Source organism: Anas acuta, chromosome 1 (assembly GCF_963932015.1).
Source record: "Anas acuta chromosome 1, bAnaAcu1.1, whole genome shotgun sequence".
Taxonomy (NCBI): Eukaryota; Metazoa; Chordata; class Aves; order Anseriformes; family Anatidae; genus Anas; species Anas acuta.
In genome coordinates this window covers 76,110,485-76,127,653 of record NC_088979.1, presented here as the reverse complement: position 1 = coordinate 76,127,653, position 17,169 = coordinate 76,110,485, and the positions used below count along the sequence as shown (strand labels likewise).

General features: G+C 38.7%; 1 protein-coding gene across 7 annotated transcripts in view; it reads left to right on the top strand.

Moving 5' to 3' along the window:
* ARHGAP6 (Rho GTPase activating protein 6) overlaps positions 1–17,169 on the top strand; it is a 313,487-nt gene that overhangs the window by 187,291 nt on the left and 109,027 nt on the right. The window contains exons 1-2 of one of the 7 annotated variants that reach the window (XM_068682872.1): positions 5,259–5,275; positions 9,326–9,431. The exons of 4 other annotated variants lie outside the window; for them this stretch is intronic. In XM_068682872.1, coding sequence (XP_068538973.1) covers positions 9,333–9,431 — 99 coding nt within the window. In that variant the 5' untranslated portion in view covers positions 5,259–5,275; positions 9,326–9,332. Of the gene's footprint in view, positions 1–5,256; positions 5,276–9,325; positions 9,432–17,169 lie in introns of those variants that run through there. 2 more of the 7 variants (XM_068682866.1, XM_068682899.1) reach the window with 2 other exon arrangements.

Sequence of the window (17,169 nt, the reverse complement as noted above, 5' to 3'; positions counted from 1 at the left end):
TTGCATTTGAATAATAGGAAATCAGTCCAGTAAAGCTAGTAGGAAAAAACAGATGTTACAAATAAGTACGCACAGAACTTGTGCATGTAGCAGGTAGCACTGGTGTGCATCATGTGGCTGTGTGCCTGCTAATGCCTGCTGATTGCGTTCTCCTTGATTCTCATGTGGGCGGAGAAGCAATTATTCCAATCAAGGATATCAGGAATTAATAAAGATAATTTCCATTTTAGATTAGGTTATTTTCTCAGAGAGGCTTATTTGCTGTGAACTCGTGTAAAATTCTACTCCATTGCTGTCACTGAAATTTCCACCATTTTCTTTTTAAACTAAAGATAGAAGTTGGATCAGGGTTCCTGTAATGTTAAGGAACAGAGATTATTTTAGAGCAAATGTCCCATTCTGGGGATGATTTTTCATTTGTGATGAGCAGGTCATGAGGGGAAAAACAAGTAACATCAAAACTCTTGAAAGTATGTAATGTCATTGAATCAGTGAGAAGGTCTAATTAGTAATTAAAAAGATAATTAAAATTTGACATGCTTCTAAGTTTTGTGTGTTATGTTCTTACTCTTTTTCAATAGTACCTTTTTTTTTTTTTTTTAATTATTCATTACTCTTTGTGCTCTCTTTAATTCCCCCCACCCCTTCTGCCTGCCTTCATCTGATCACTCATTTCAGCACTTCTCATTTTCTGATGCCTTGAGTTTTTGTTGTTGCCTGTTTCTTTCTTTGGTCTATTTGTTTAAATTTTCTTCTTTTTCTTCATAGCCATTGTACTTTGACTTTGCTTTCCTACCCAATATCATATTGGGTACTCATTAGTTGCCTGTGAATTGTTCCTTTCCGGCTTTCAGCACACACTTCTACAATTCTTCATGATCCTTCTTTTGCTTCTTTCATGTTTTACTAGAACCAAGACTGGTCATTATTCATATTTATCAACATAATTTTCTGAGACTCTGCTATAGTTAAGCAGACACGAAGCCAAGCATATGTTTCAGTGTGCATAACAAGGACAAAAATGAATTATAAATGTGAAAGATAGAATCTTACTGAATTTGCCGACATTCCTCTTGTTTCTGAGTCAATTTGAGTTTTCTATTTAGATGACCTTGTTATTCCTGATTATTTGTATTTGTGTTTAGATCATCCCTTTCTGGTTTTGCTCATATTAATACGTTACCAATTTTACTTGTTCTCTGATTGATGAGAAAGTCTGGATAATATGAGTGAAAAGTCTTTTTAGCCTAAAAGGGAGGGAAATTAGTCTCTGTAGGACTAATACAAAAGATCTGAAGTAACGTACAACTTCTGACAAGCCAACATGTTAGATTAAGCTCAGGAGGAAACAGAGTGAACCACAAACTGCAAAGGGCTTCCTGAGCATTTGAGTCCTTCTTCAAAGGCATCTGTTTTATTTATAGCGTGCATTTCCTAAGTACGAGTCTAAGAAAACAAGTAAAAGGAATCAGAGTCACAGGAGTATAGAAACATACTTGAAATTTAGCATGAAAACCTTCACACAGATTTCAACCCATGTCATAAACGTTGCTGTAAGACATTTGGAGAAGACAAAGGAAAAAGCCCTGAGTTTTGAACTGTGCACTCGGTCAGTGAGTGGGCTTCACAAGAGGTTGGTGATGGACTTCTACTCCTGCCTCTGCAAGTGGTTCCCTTTTGACCTTTGGGACTAAATTGTAATAGGGAGGGAGGCATCAAACTGCAAAGCCATAACAGCCTTTTCAAATACTTGGCATTTTCTGGAGGGCAATATGTAGCCTTGACTATGTGCCTAACCTCAGAGTGCAATGAAAAGGAAGAAGCAGGGGCCTGCCAGCATGCCAGCCAGAGCCACTTGAGACCCAGAAAACTCAGGTTCACCATTCTCCAGTGTGACCTGGCAGGCTCTTCAAACTCCAATTTCTTGGAAAAGCTACAAGACACTAGATTAAAGAACACTCTGAGACAGGAGACCTCCTCATCTGTCTTAAACCTACACAAACACACCCCAAATGTATTCCTACATCTGTTGTGGCCATCAGACTCTCCTATAAAAGAGAGGCCTATTTCCATGTTCCTAGATTACAGCATGCATACCTCTCTATCCTGTAAGCATACGGCCTTTTGGAAACCCTGTGTAGGCTTAAGTGGCCTGAATTTAAAAGCCTATAATCAGCCCCTTTTAGGCATTTAACCCAAACTCTTTGCCTTTGCCTTCCCATGTGCAAATTGGAGCAATTGCTGAGAGCTAGGGACTTCACAGGAACATGGCTAGATTCCCTCTGCTCTCCGTAGATTCAATATGCTACATATGTTGCCACAAACTAGTCATAGCTGGTTTGTCTTAACTAGTCACATCTCAAATGTTGCAATTCCCATTTGTTTTCTAATATTTAGCACAGAAAAGAGCAGAGAAGTTCATTTTTAAAATAAAATCAAGCCTATTCATTCTTTATGCTCTCCAAATTGAGCAAGAAGGTTTACCTTCTTCTGATTTTCTTTTTTACAGGATCTGCTTTAACAACCACACTGATATTTCTTAGTCTAAACTTTTTTCACACCATTAATGTGACTTTTTCAAGGTCTTGCATCCTTTTATTCACTTAATTATGGCAACATGGCATTAAGCCCATCAATAGCAATTACCCCTCTATTACCAGTCTTCCTTGTTTTTTTACTATGCAAAATCTTTATCCAAAGAAAGTATACTTATTCTTCAGTGAAAACAGCAACTCTACCACTTTTTATGGAGTGCTTAATTTTAAATATGTAAAAAAAAAACCAAAAACTAATTACTGCAGAAAAAGTCGAGTCACCAAAAATCAGAATGTGTTTGTGGCTTTACTAAGTAGTGATTGCACCTGCAAAATAAATACCTTCAAGAACAATATGAGAAAATAGATAAGTGTGAAGGTAAAACAAATGGCTATGGTATTACACCTGCTAACTATCTACTGAAGTGTTGATGTGAGCTTCCTGTAGACAAGGTTGTCTTCCCGTGTATATACAACAGGGAAAGAAGCTTATGGGGTGCTGCTTCCTATGCTAGGGTGCTGTAGCAACCACATCCTACTGTGTATCTTCCACTTGTTCACTTTGTTCATTTACTTTTGTTGTTGTTTGTTAGTTTTTTTCTTACCTATTTAATTTGTCTTTCTGACTAGGGACTGTTTAAATGTGACATCAAAGTCATTTTGGGGATTCAGCTTTCTGGATTATCATCTTGAATGATGTAAAGGCAGAGCCAAGTTTCTCAGCAGTGTGTATTGGTTTTGGGTACCTCAATTTTGGGATGACCAACTGAGGCCACTGTTTGTGATTTGGTTTGGTTTTGTGGGATGGGACCTCATCAGCAACCCAGCTCAAAGAGCTTCACCAAGTGAATGTTTGTAAGACAATTTTGAGGCAGAATATTTATATGAAAATACGTATTTCATATCAGCTGCCACAGAGAGCAAGATTATTATTTTGCTCATTCTTGGAGTCTTACTTACTGTTAAGATCTGGGAAGAGGACCACCAGAAGCAGCTCACGCTGTGTCTCCAAAGCGGGAAGCTCTTTTGTTGAATGAGGAACTAGAGCAGTCTGATGTTTTGAAGTCACATAAGCATTTCCTTTAGAGCCGTAGAAATGCATTAAGTATAGCAAACAGCAATTTTGTCCAGGTCTCTGATACTAAAACACTTACACAGAAGGAAATTTGACTGTTCTGCTCTTATGTTTGCGAAACTGAAGTAGGATGCATTTAAGTGTTTTTATTATTTATAATGGTATTTTTTTCTGGGTTGCGTAAACTAATAGTAAGGAACTAAATTTACATCCACAGCCATTTTTCCATGTTACACATTGCTGCATATTAAAGCTATTTGTCAGATGAGTGTTGATTTGAACAGGCTAAGTCTCTTACTCAGAGTAGCCCTGCTTGTGCTAAAGCTGTGCCTTAACTTCAGGAAACATGCTATAATTAAATGTCAATAGAAATCATTAACTCAGCAGTAGCTCAAGTGCTGTATTGCAGTGAGACCTTGGTTTCTTCTATGCCGAGATTTGAGCTAGTTCAAGCAACGCTAAACTTATCCTGAATTTATAAGAATGTGACAGATCATAATCTAGTTGTTGTGCATTGGAATACTACCTTGAAAAATAAGAATATTGTTCACTTTTTTATAATTATGCTGTTTTTATAGCTAATAGAATATGCTTCATGTGTAGTTTTGAGTGTAGTCCTGTGAGAGCTGGAAGGTTAATATCAGGTGAAGTTAAAGACATCAGCAAAAACAGCAGAGAGGCAAAAGTGTGTGTCCAATTTATGAAGAATGTACAACATTATTGCATGCATAGTACGAATGGGAAAAATCCCTGTTTTGTAGATTCAATAGGGTGTGTATATTCCCAAAATTACTTTTTTTTTTTTTTTCCTCTCAGTAAGAAAACAAATCCTCTCATTCTCAAGCTACATTTCAAGAGACGATAGTAAAATCATTTTATTTTTCCCTTTATCTTTAATCCTCTTATCCTCAACATTTAACTGTAGGAATAATCTTGAATCTAAACAGTACCCTTTAAAGTTTTGTACTTGGATTTAGTATTATTGAATTACAAAAAATAATGCATGGTATTCCCAGTCAGTAACAAACAGAAGCTGCAGTATTTCAAGCTGCAGTGTAACTTGTTTGCTGAAGATTCTGTTACGCATCTGCTTGGTTAGTCAATAAGGATATTTATTCTAATGCATAAAACAGGTGGTAAGTGAAATAAGCATCTTATATAGAAAATCTTTGCATGGTTATTTATTTCAGAATAACAGGAGCTGCATGTTACTCACTGTTTGTTCTTCTGAAAGATTCAGAACCACTCTCTAAGAGTTCAATACTAGAAACAATAAATTCATATTCATCAGCTCCATTGTGCAAAATTGTACAGATATGGCAGTTAAAATAATATGATAGTGCTGAGCAATTTGCTTCTAATTTGCTTAACTGAGAATGGGATTCAGTCTTCATGTTCTGAGTGCCTTTCAATCTGGTGTATATATGATTAATGTCGGTGAGTCACTTTTGATGGGAATTTTCTCTTTCCTAACACGACGAGATAGGGAGATTTTTCTGCCCCTCCCACCACCAGTTTAAAAGCACTGTGAAAGACAGAAGGAGGTAATTCTTCAGTTTTTCAGGGTTGAACCCTGTTAAAGGAAGTGAGGAGATAACCAATTCATTGGCAATTGCTGCGTGAGTACCTGCAAACCGACTAGGACAGCTGAGACTGGGATAGAAGTGTAAGTAATTTATTATTCACTTGGGAAACCAACCATTCTCACTGCTTATTTAAAATCTGAATTTAGCTGGGAAGACTAGTTCAGAAGAGGAGGAAGAAGATTCGGGAAGGAAATAATCTTGAGTGTGCAGGAAGGCAAGTGAATCCTGTATGGATATGTTGTTAGAATTAGTGGAGTTCTGGAGACCTGTTTATCCTTGTAAGAAGCTAGATGGGGGGAATGTAATGCTTCATGTACATAGGTTAGCTCAAAAACTTGCTATAACTGAGTCTGAAATAATGCACCCATGTCTATGTAACTTTCCCTGTAATTTAGAAAATGTTTTTCCTAATGCAGAAAGAAGCATACATATACAGAGGATATAACAGGTAGTTTGATTATAATCAGAGATTATAAGATTTAGCTTCCTTAAAATCCATCCAATGGGGCAGAATGGCTTAGAAAATATTTCTTCGGTGTTATGAAAGTATCATCTAAAACTGACCAAAAGTATACAGGAAGTCCAAAAGGCTTCAGTTCACGTGTATCTGGAGGCCAGGTATTCTGGGCACATAAACGTGTGGTAAATTCTCAGTGGTGTTTTACAGTGTTTAAACAGGCTGCTGAGCTAGTAACCACTGATCTGACAAGGCTATAAGCACCTTGCTGGCTTCTGTTTTAGAAAGACATGCTATACCTCTGTGTGCAGCTTTAGACACACCTAAAATCTAAAAAGTCTGCCCCACATCACTTCTGACACTGACTGTGGACCTCCTGAGTTAATAACTGGGTGCCTTGCATTTTTGAATTTCTGGGTTCGTATCACCTGCAGCTTGAAGAATAGGACAGGGCAAGAGAAGTTGAGGCTATCCTCTGGTAACGTAGGCAACAGTATCAGATGAGTTTTATTCATTATGGTGGTGATATTCATGATGAATAACATTTCAGGCTATTCAGTGACATCTAGTTGTGTATCTTCTGTCTAATACCTTTTTGACTGGATGGTATTTCAAAACTGACTCAGCAGAAAGCATATGGGTACAATGAGTGAACATCGGGTATCATGACACTACTGGTAATGGTGCTTCTGCTTTGGCTTTATGTTACTGTTAGAGATGTATGAGTGATTCATTGTATTATGGAGAAAGAGGACATTCAATTTGTATTACTGCCAGGTTGGAAAAAAAAAAAACAAAAACCAAAACAAAACTTAACACCTTTTTTTTTATTATTTTTTTTTTTATCTAAAGTACAGAGTGCCACTTGAAAAGGTGATTTCCACGGAAAGAATAAAGATTTGGGGATGGTTCTGTAATTTATTAATAAGCGATTTACTTCATCCCTCCTGCCTCTGCTCTTCACAGCTCTTTAGAGCTCTGTTTGTTTTTCAGAAGTACAACAGCATGTTCACTGTGGCTGAAAAAGTATGTTTCCTGCCTGTGTTAGAGCAGAAAAAGAATGAAAGCCGTGGTACTGTACAGCTACTGTGCTGATTTGAACACCAAGGGAGAAAAATATTTAGGTCAAAAGATTTTATAACCTATTTGTTAGTTGTAATGTTTGTTTTCAGTAGTCTCTGTTGTCTTTTTTTTTTTTTTTTTTTTTTTTTTATTTCCTGAAGAAATCTGTAGCTTCACAGGTTACTTAGCCTTGTTGGTTTTCAGAATACATTTCTTACTGGAAGTCCCATACTGCAGGCAGGAGATGTCCAGGTCAGATTCCTGGCTGCCACTGAATGCACACTAAATACTAAGCACACATGCTGGTCAGTGCTTGCATTTATCCATTGAGCAAGCAGAAACCACCAGCAACCCTGCAAAGAATTGCAAAACGTTCTGTAAGGCTGCCATCGCCAAATTCATACAGTACAAACAGCATGGCTCTTTGAATAGCTTTTTGAAAGGCAAGACCAGAGAAAAGGTTAGGAGTGGGTAAAGAAAAACAGAGCTGTGTATGTGTGGGCAAGGAACAGAGAGGGTTTTTCTCCAGTGCTCTGGTTTGCCTCTTCCCTCTTCTGCATTGTCCTTTCCCCATTTCCCATGGCTGTCCCTGTTGCACAGGGTTCAAAGTGCCCCTTCTGCTGCTTGCTTTGGCATGCTGCAGATCAGTGCATGGATCAGGAGGGATCAGCTGGCAATGCCACCAGGGACTGGCCACTGATGGACTAGATTTGCACCATGGGCTACCTACGGTATTTGAATCTATAAATCTCCTTGTGTGGGCTGCTGAGGCCATCCAGCTGCTCCCTAATGGCTTCTTAAGCTCGAGACCCTCACTGTGCCTGCTTGCATTTGTTCTAGCAGGCATGTGGAAAAATACACTGATTTTTCATGACGTACTCTGAGTGTAACACCTACAAATGACAGTGACAGCTACTTTCTGAATACCCTGAGTGGAACATAATGTTTTTGTTATTCTTCTGAAAAGTAATCGGAAAAATGACTTAGTACATTGCCTCCTCCGAATTCCCATTTTTCTGTAGAGTGGTTTGAGGCTGTGCATGGATGCCTTTGTTTTTATAGTTTACCTTTTCAAATCGCTATATCATCTGAAAACACAAAAGAAATTTCTCTGCTTTTTTATATTGTTCTAACAACTAGATGATGAGAGAAATTACCAAAAGGAGGCTGAATAGCAGATCCTGTTAGACCCAACTCTGTTTTCATGAGGGCTGTTATTTCCCATGTGATGCTGAATAGGCATGAAGAGCTTTTTTAGCATTCACCATCTTTGTTGAGTTCCAATTTGTTGAATGGGCAGCTCTCCTACTGGTATTTCAAAATACTTTGTGAATTTGTGCCCGACGGAGTGATGTGGCTCTAGTATAGATCCCAGTGGGAAGAGATGAGGAAAGGAATCTATAAATTACCACTAAGTTGTAGTCACATCTGTCAGATTTCTTAAAGCCAGCCATTACTTTATGTGATCTTGTGAAGATACAAGTGGCTTCAGCTGATGGCGTGTGGGAGGCCATCAGAAGCGTGAGGGGCTCAGAAGTACCCAGGGAACTGAAGAAAGGCAGCCACAGCTGTGGTAAACAATGGCTGCTTTAAGATGCTTGCATGAAACTAACTACAGATCAAGGCAACCAGATAGGTGAAACAGAGTTTTTCAGCCTGGAGAAGAGAAGGCTCCGGGGAGACCTTTCAGTACCTAAAGGGGCCTACAGGAAAGCTGAGGAGGGACTCTGTCAGGGAGTGTAGGACAAGGGGGAATGGCTTTAAACTAAAAGAGTGTTGGTTTCGATTAGATATTAGGAGGAAATTCTTTACTAAGTGGGTAGTGAGGCACCAGCACCAGTTGCCCAGAGATGCTGTGGATGCCCCATCCCTGGAGGTGTTCAAGGCCAGGTTGGATGGGAATTCGACAACCTGGTCTGGTAGGAGGTGTCCCTGCCTAGGGCAAAGGGGTTGAAAGTCAATGGACTTTAAGGCCCCTTCCAACCCAAACCATTCTATGACTTTATGAGAAAATAGTGACATTTTGGATTTTGGTATGTCTATGCTGTCCGTAGAGTTCCACTTACGAATCTTTGAAAATAGATTATGCTTTATAGTAAATGGTCAGTGTACAACAATTAAAGATAACTAAGTGATGCCATCTGCTGTCTCATAATCTTATTTAATACTACTTTTCATGACAGAATTGTTATCGCAAGAAGAAATGGAAACAACCTAGGATGATTAAAATGCCAGAGCTGTGACAGTATCTGATCTGTATCAAAGTTACACAGTATAAACATTGGTTGTGATTAAATACAGTGGGCTATAGCATGTCATAAGGAAACACAGTGCCAGGGTCAATCCAAAATAACTCCTCAGTGACCCTATTATCTAGAGTTTTTTGTTAGGTTTCCTTTGTTTGTTTGTTTGTTCTATTATTTTTTCTGTCTTTTTGGAATCTTGAGAGGAAGATTAAGAATCCTGTGGAACAGACAGTGGGTTGGAAGAACATGGCACACCATCCCATTAAAGTGTGTGTTTCGCCAAAATTTATTTGTTACGTAGTGAAATTCTTCACATTACAACTGTATTTAGTACAACTTGTTATCCACAATGACTTTACTTTTAGGTGCTTTATGGAAAGAGTTAACCTGACCATGGACCTCAGAGAAGCTGAGAACCACATTTGTGTAAGACGTATTATTCAAAGAGAGTTCACCCGTCATCTCAAAAAGGTAGAACAGATCATAACATTTAACTGTTGAATTTATACAGTGAAGTAAATTCCAAATTAAGTTGACTAAAAACTAAAATGCTCAGCTTTGAAACAGCAGTTTATTTAGAGAATGTCAAATGCTTTCTTGTGTATATATGGATTATTAGGTTAGTTGGGTTTTTAATAGCAAGAGTTTTAGATTTATTTTCTTCAAATGCAGCTACACCAAATTGCAGTTCACAGGTTGCTCCTTGATGAAACAGTGAAATGCTGTAGATGATCTGAAGGTCCTGCAGTCAGCAGTGCTTAGTAGGTACAAACTGGTGCAGAACTGAAGAGGCAGATTTTGTGTTTCATGTTTAACTCTTTCTCTCTCTGTTCTTTGCTTCTGTTTATAATGGTCTGCAATGAACTGAATTACAGTGATCTGTATTTCTGGTTGTATGTTAAGAGATAGACCATCGGTGTTTTCTTATGCTTTTATATGGTTTAATTTTCATGGTGAAACTCATCTGGTCTGTAAATACCCATTTGCTGATGTAGTACATTAGAAGTCTCCCATTTGAACATTACCATAACAGAAGCCTTGTAACCTCCTCCTCCCTCAGTACTTGGGAGCCTATCCTCAAGGTGCACAAACAGCCAAACAAGCACAGAGCGAATTCCATAACTAACGATTCCTAATGAAAGTCTTACCCAACCTCCTTGCAAATCAACAGCTCTGCAGATGAGTGTAGCACAGTCCACGCTGACAAGAGGGGAAGCTGTGGACGTGTTGACATCCTCGTAGCTTGCCATACCTCTTTGTTTTAAATTTCTGTAAGGTTTCTTCCTCTGCAGACAGATTTTCTAACCTGGGGCATGAGACAGATTGAGGAATACTGAGATAGATTAAAATATATATTTATACATTAATATATATACTCTCTATATACTCTCTCTATATATACTCTAAACTTTACTTAAAGTTTTCTGCCTTACTTTAAAAGCCAAAATGAAATGCAAAATTCACATTTCCATATAATAATGGGTTGTTCTTGAAAACACAGGAGCTTGAAAAAAGTCTGAGTTCACTTGAAAAAAATGGTGAAGTGTCCACCAACCAGAAGATGTGAGAGTATAAAATGGGGGTACATTTACTTATATGCAAATCTGCTGTTATTAATTTAGCCCTGAGTAGGTAGGAACTGTTATAGAACAAGTTAGGCCTTGAGGTTATCTCCAAACAAGTGTGTGTGTGGGGGGGGGGGGGGGGGGGGGGATGGGGAGGGGGATTAGGGGTAATATAATAATATAATCTGTGAGTTTGTATTATATTTCCAGGACAAATGCTACTCTGTTGTAATTAGAGCATCGATAAAAACGTGAGGAATTCTTGTGCCTTTGGCCAGAGAAAACCCTACCTGAAAGCAGCAATGGATTTAAAGCTCTTGTTGGAGGATGTAGAAGGAGATTTTATTCCTCGTGAAAACTCAAGTTGCTCTTGAGATGGTGTTTTAAAGAAGTTGCAAAAATGTTCCAGTGTTCAAATTAGCACGTTCTTCTCAGAATGGTGACTGGCTGTTAGCAAAATTTTCTGGAAATATCTAGGCTTTTAGAGAACATGTCTTCTGCCACTTCAGGCTGGCTGTGTATGAAATTGAATGATTTTGTATCTGCAGGGTAACACCTTACGAGGTTGGGCAGACTCTTAGTGATTTTGTAAGGTGATGGAGAAAGTGGAGTGTGGATTGAAGATGTGACTGATAGGAAGAAATGACCAAGAGGTGGTGAAGATAGAACGAAAGAATAAAAGGAAAACCAGGCTGTCAAAATTGGCTTCTTTTCAGTCTGTCTAGCATGATTTTTTTTATGCTACGTTAATCTTGCCGATACCTGAGTGCTTCATAAATTCAAAGTGTAACCACAAAGGATTTCTTTTGCTCTCCCCAGTGCATTTTTTACCTCTATGACTCTTGTTCTTTTCCAACCGAGTGCTATTTCTAGGGAAGCCAAATCATGCATTTTGAAAGTGAGCAGTGCTTCAGGGAACTCTCAGATCATCTGACGAAAACAACACAAAGACATAAGTGAATTAGTGAGAGACCTAGTAATGCAAGGAACAACGCGTATGATGAGTATTCATCTTCATCACAGCTATTACTGTTAGAGGAACAGAAGTGGCTCTGTGCCTCATTTGCTTTTTTGTTTAAATGCTAAAAGGATGGTTGCTGAAGTGCCAAAGGCTTCTGATTCTGTGTTTAAACTCAAAATCATAAGAAGTTCCTCTTAGATTTTGAAGTGCTGTTCTGTACCCCGCATCGTGCAAGGATCCTTGTTGGCATTGCTACATCTTGTGTCTGTCTGAATTTACAGTGCCGACTCCTACGTTTTAACATTGCAATATAACTAACACCTACCAGGAAGACAGTTGAATTGTACGTACAAATATGCAAATAATATTGCAAGTAATGCTTTTTTTTTTTTTTAATCATTAAGTGGTAATGCTCCTAGTGGAATTTTGATCTCTGAAACAAAAAAGATCATCTCTTATGGCCCTGTGTGCTAGGTGCCAAAATTCACTTTATCTGGTAATTAGCAACACAAGAGCAGTAGTAATATTGGGGGTGCTTAAAATACATACTTGGATAAAAATGAAACCGGTCAAGACCACAGGGAAGGTTGCTGGGTCAAAAAAAGTTTTTCTCTTTTCATAGTCATAAGCGATGTCCTTGGTTAGTACGATACAAGGATGTTTGATTCTACACACAGTATTTCTCTGCAACCTGAGATGTGGATGCTAAATTCAAGGAACCTTTTTAAGGGAAGTTCAGTGCTTGTGGGATGGGTTGCAAATCTGTGGTAGGAATTGATTGTCTAGATTTTCTAGAGTCTTTTCAGCATTGCCCTGTTTTACTACCTCAGCTTATTTTTGGGGTTCTCTGAGTCACTTCTCAAAAATTTTTGCATTGGATTTTCTTATGACATAAGTAAATATGGTGGTGTCATAGATCAGATCAAAATTAGGATTCAATCTATACCTGAGATGATTCACAATTTAAAAACTCAAGTTCTGTATGTAGTTTGTTGTCAGTTTAGAAAATAACGCTGAGTTACTTCCACTCACTAGGCCAGCCACATAGAATTATTAGGCCAACATGAGCCTACTTCTGCTTTTTTTTTTTTTATTTTATTTTAAAGTGTAGGTCTTGCATTAAGATAACTTCTGCTTGTTGGAGCAGAACTCAGGCAGCTGATATTTATTATTTATTTTTTTTTTAAATAAAGGTGGATATTCTTCTGAAGAACAAGAACACTTTTTCCAGTTCAAAACTTTTTGCTTTTCCTTTTGCTTCTTTCTGGAATTTCATCACATACGATAAAAGCACTAGCTTCTTTGAAATATATTTATAGCTGTAGGAACTCTGCTTTCTCATTTTCTTAAAGTGGGTATAGCAAAAAGAGGATGATTTGCCAAGTGCACTGTTCTTTTTTCCTGTCCTTCCAGAAGCGTGCAAACTATATCAACAGTTTAGCATGGGTACTTCCATGGGAGGAAAAATCAGTTGACCGCAGCATTTTCTGTATGTTCAATGCCTGATAGAAACCATTAACAGTAGCTCTTTGGGGAGTATTAATTACAAGAAATTGGCTATTGATAAAACTTCACAGAATACCCCTTGATTCATGTGCGTTGTAAGGTATTTATTAATGTCTTTGTCACTGCTGTTATTGCTACATTTCCAAGCATTTAGTTGTAATTCGTATAGTCAGATCTTGATGCCATCCCACTCTTATTTCCTATTTGTAATGCCTTTCAGTTTACAGACTTGAATGCATGCTGTTAAAAATCCAGGCTGGAGATTGATGCTGGCTGTGGTGGTGCACACTGGGGAAGAATTTAGAGCTGATTTATACTATAAACTTTAAAAAAAAAAAAAAAAAAAAGAAGTAACTGAAAAATTGCTCTGTTAAATTTAGACTCATTTCTATATGGCTAGTTACAGTGGTGTTTTCAAGCATAATCTATTTTTTGTTTCCTTACAATGTCTTTTGTTCATTATTTTTCAACTTGTCAAATTTACAACACGCTGGAAGACTGACAGAGAGGCAGATGAAAAGCATACTGGCTATGACAGGAGAAGCAACAGGTAGATCCAGCGTGACAGTGGTTCAGCAGTTTTGCCTTGCGTATCTGCCTTCGTATCTACAGTAACATAACTTAAAACTTTGAGAGGAAAAGATAGTAAGAGCAGAAGAGAGTTAGTTTTTACAGACTTCAAGACTTTTGGTAGTGTTGAGCGTGTGGTAATTTATAGTTTAACACTATAAACTGGAAGTGGCTCTCACTATGATATGGTCTGATGGCAACAGCACCATGATATAGTGTGTGTACAGACTGTCTGCAGGTTCTGCTTGAAGCACCACAGTGTCTGTAAAGCCCCAGGCCATTGCCTGATAAATCTTCCCAGAGTGTCGCAGTTACGTCAGGTTTGTGAAGGCTCGCTGGCGGAATGGAGTTCAGGATTGTTGCTGACCCAAGGGTCTTACAGGAAGTTTTGAGTCCCCAAATGTGGGAACAGAACCTGCAAGACTCTTTAAACTTGGCCGCAGAGAAAAAGTGACCACATCCATTAAAACACGAGATAATGTATCTCCCACACACTGAAAAAACAAAAAAGCAAAACCAGACTATGTAAAAGCATTATCTAGGATGTCTAAAAACAGCGCTGTATGTGTTTCTATTTTAAGATTATTTAACATAAACTGATGTTATCTAACTCCACATGCCTCTGCTGAGGGAATGTTGTTCTGAGTGCACAGAACATGCATGCTGATTTGAAAGGGTAAACACTTCTTTGCCTTTTTCTCTGAAAAGTGAATACAAGGAAGAGAGAACATGATTTCCCTTGTTGCCTTTTACCTCTTTCCTGGATCAAGCATGTGTCATAAGGAAACAAGCAAAAATGTTTTTTTATTAGAACAAACTGGGTTGTGGGGAAGAGGGTGATCTAAAGTCCTGAAGACATCTCAGCTTCTGAAACCTTTTGCCACTTTGCATCACAAATTCTTAGTGCTCAGGATTTGGGCTCTGTGAAAGCCACCTGGAAACCTGATAATGTTCCTTCTCAGTTAAGCCTTGTACTGTGATGTCCACCTTTGGGGGCTGCCTGGGAATGAATCTCCTTGCTGGAGTCCAGGAGGCTGAGGCTGGATGAAGAATACAGTCAACCCTGGTTTTGGTAAATGCCATGATTCCTACTTTTCAAGTTTCCCTGGCACCTGGTTAGGGCAGAGAGGCTACTCTGGGACAAATAGACAATTCTTCTAAGAAGAATCTTCTTCTGGTTACTGGTCATCAGTTAACATTTATGAGTTTGTTCACATGCTGAGCCTACAGAAATGTTTTATTAAGCACGTTTAGGGAGCTGTTGTAAGAGCACATCTCCTTGAGCTCTTTGTGTTTCTAAAACTGACTGGCATGTAGTTTAATCAGTCCAGAAAGCTCACTACTGTAATAAATTTTCATCTGATGTATTGTATCAAAGTAAAATCCCTACTTCTCCCCCAACCGCCCTCACCCTGATTTAGCTTTAAAAAAGCTTATACATGGACACGGAGACACAATACAAATGTACATCTGGGTCACTTAAAGTTCACATTTTCCAATAACAGTAGTAAGCTGGTTGATTATTTCTCATTCAGTTACAGCTTTCCCGGAAGTGCTGTCTTCCTGACCTCCTAGGTGAGGCCCTTGGTGGTCTATAACAGACGTGTGGTGGTACAGGCAGATAGCTTGGCAGGCAGCTGGGTGCCCGCCAGCTCAAAGACCTCACCAGAAGGATGAGCTGCTTCCCCTCTTGGTTACACACCCAGTGGCTGGTCCTTCTTCCTCCTGTTGTCTCTGCAATCTTGTTAACGGCTTCTCTTCCTTCCAAAGATGTATTTCCCTTCTGGTGACTTTGTTTCCCTTTTCTGGGTGAGAAGAAAGAAGAAGGGAAAAAAAAAAAAAGTGTGTGTAGGTTTAGGAGTGTTCCTGATTTATGGGTGTATGTATGTGTTCATCCCTTCAGCACTGTGAAAGGTGAGTTATGAAATGCAATAGCTTTTTAGACAACTTGGTACAGTAAAGGAGATAACCCTTCTCACAGATTTTATCCTTTGATAACCAGAGCATCAAAGCTTTTTATTAAACAGGCCTGCTTATCTAAGCTAAGTGAGGTTGAAGTCACTGAAGATTGTCACTTTCTGGGTACTGACTTTGTGCTAGCATGAAAAAACAAACTAAAATGACAGTAATCATCCAATTTTGAGTGGGATTGGAAAGCAATGGTAGGTGATATTGGCTGGGCATATGAGTAAAACACTTCTCTTTTTCCCTGCAAGCTTTGCTTGTCATGCTGACCGCTCCAGCCTCGCTCTTTTCCCGTACCCTCCCATCTACTCAGCTGTCTCCAGCTGTTGTTTCCTTTCTTGTACTTAAGCGTGCTCTTACTCTATGGGGTGTTTACAGACAGGCCAGACCCCGTTTCAGGCGCTCTGCTGGTATCTATGCCTGAGAGAATTGGTCGTGTTCAGACAGGAAATTTAGCTCAACTATACAGCTAGGCTAATGTGACACTGAACCTGTCTGCTTCATGCCTTGTGGGATTAGTGTGCTGTGCATGGGAACTTGTGTGTCTCCATCCAGATGTGAAAAATGCTTTAAAATCTTATTCCTTACAGCAGAAACTGTTATTATTGTTATTACTATTATTGCTAAGTGTCTGTACGACCCACTTGTAATGACCCTTATCCATGACAGTAATGCAAATGGTGACTATAACTTTAATAACAATTGAAACATGAAAGAGCAGTAGATGCCAAGAACAGCGAAGACTCCAAAGGGAAACAGGGAATGACAAGAAAAATATTATTCCTTTAAACATTCACAGATGTATTTTGTACAACATGATATATATAAATGCATGTAGGTACATATGTGTATACATACACAACCATAGTTTCAAAAAGAAACAAGTTTTTGTAATGATCATATTAACTGTGGGTTAATCCAATGTCAGTTTGGGGAGACTTGATTACAGACAAGCAACTAAAATAATAACAGCTTTGCTTAAGTTTTTAAAATAATATTATTTCTGGAAAAATGCTTGTTGCTCATTTCTCACAAGCAGCTGTTTTTCTGGTGCTCTGGTGTTTATCTGCATGTGTGTGTTGGCGAGATAGAGCAATATACATGTATCTGACTAGTAAGATTTCATTGAATGTTATTTACAATATATTCCTTCTGACGTTTATTTTTAAGAAAAGGCAGGGCTTATTATGTATCAGCATTTCACAGTGAATTTAAGACTGCTGTTATTATTAAGGGCATTTAATGAAGTCACGTCCTCTCTGAACTCCGGAAGATTCCTTCCCAGCATCAAGCTTAGTGTGTGTTGTGTCTGTGAGTGCATAAATGCGTAGGAGTCCACAGTGACATCATAGCCTGATACTAATTAGTGTTACCTTTGTCTTTTCAGATGCTTTTATGGGGTTTTCTGCTGTATGAGCAGAAAACTGTATGAGGTTTCCATGACAGTTACAAAATGCAGGCAGTTCTTTATGGGTAAATACCTAGAGATGGGGGGGGGGGAGGGAGCACCACCATTTTGCTCATGGGATGGGAATATGTTTAGCTGTAGGACAGGACAGATGCTGAGACAACCTTATATTTTGTGTCCCAGTGCTCAGGTGCGCTCTCATACACTGACTCGGCCAGATGTGCACTTCTGACT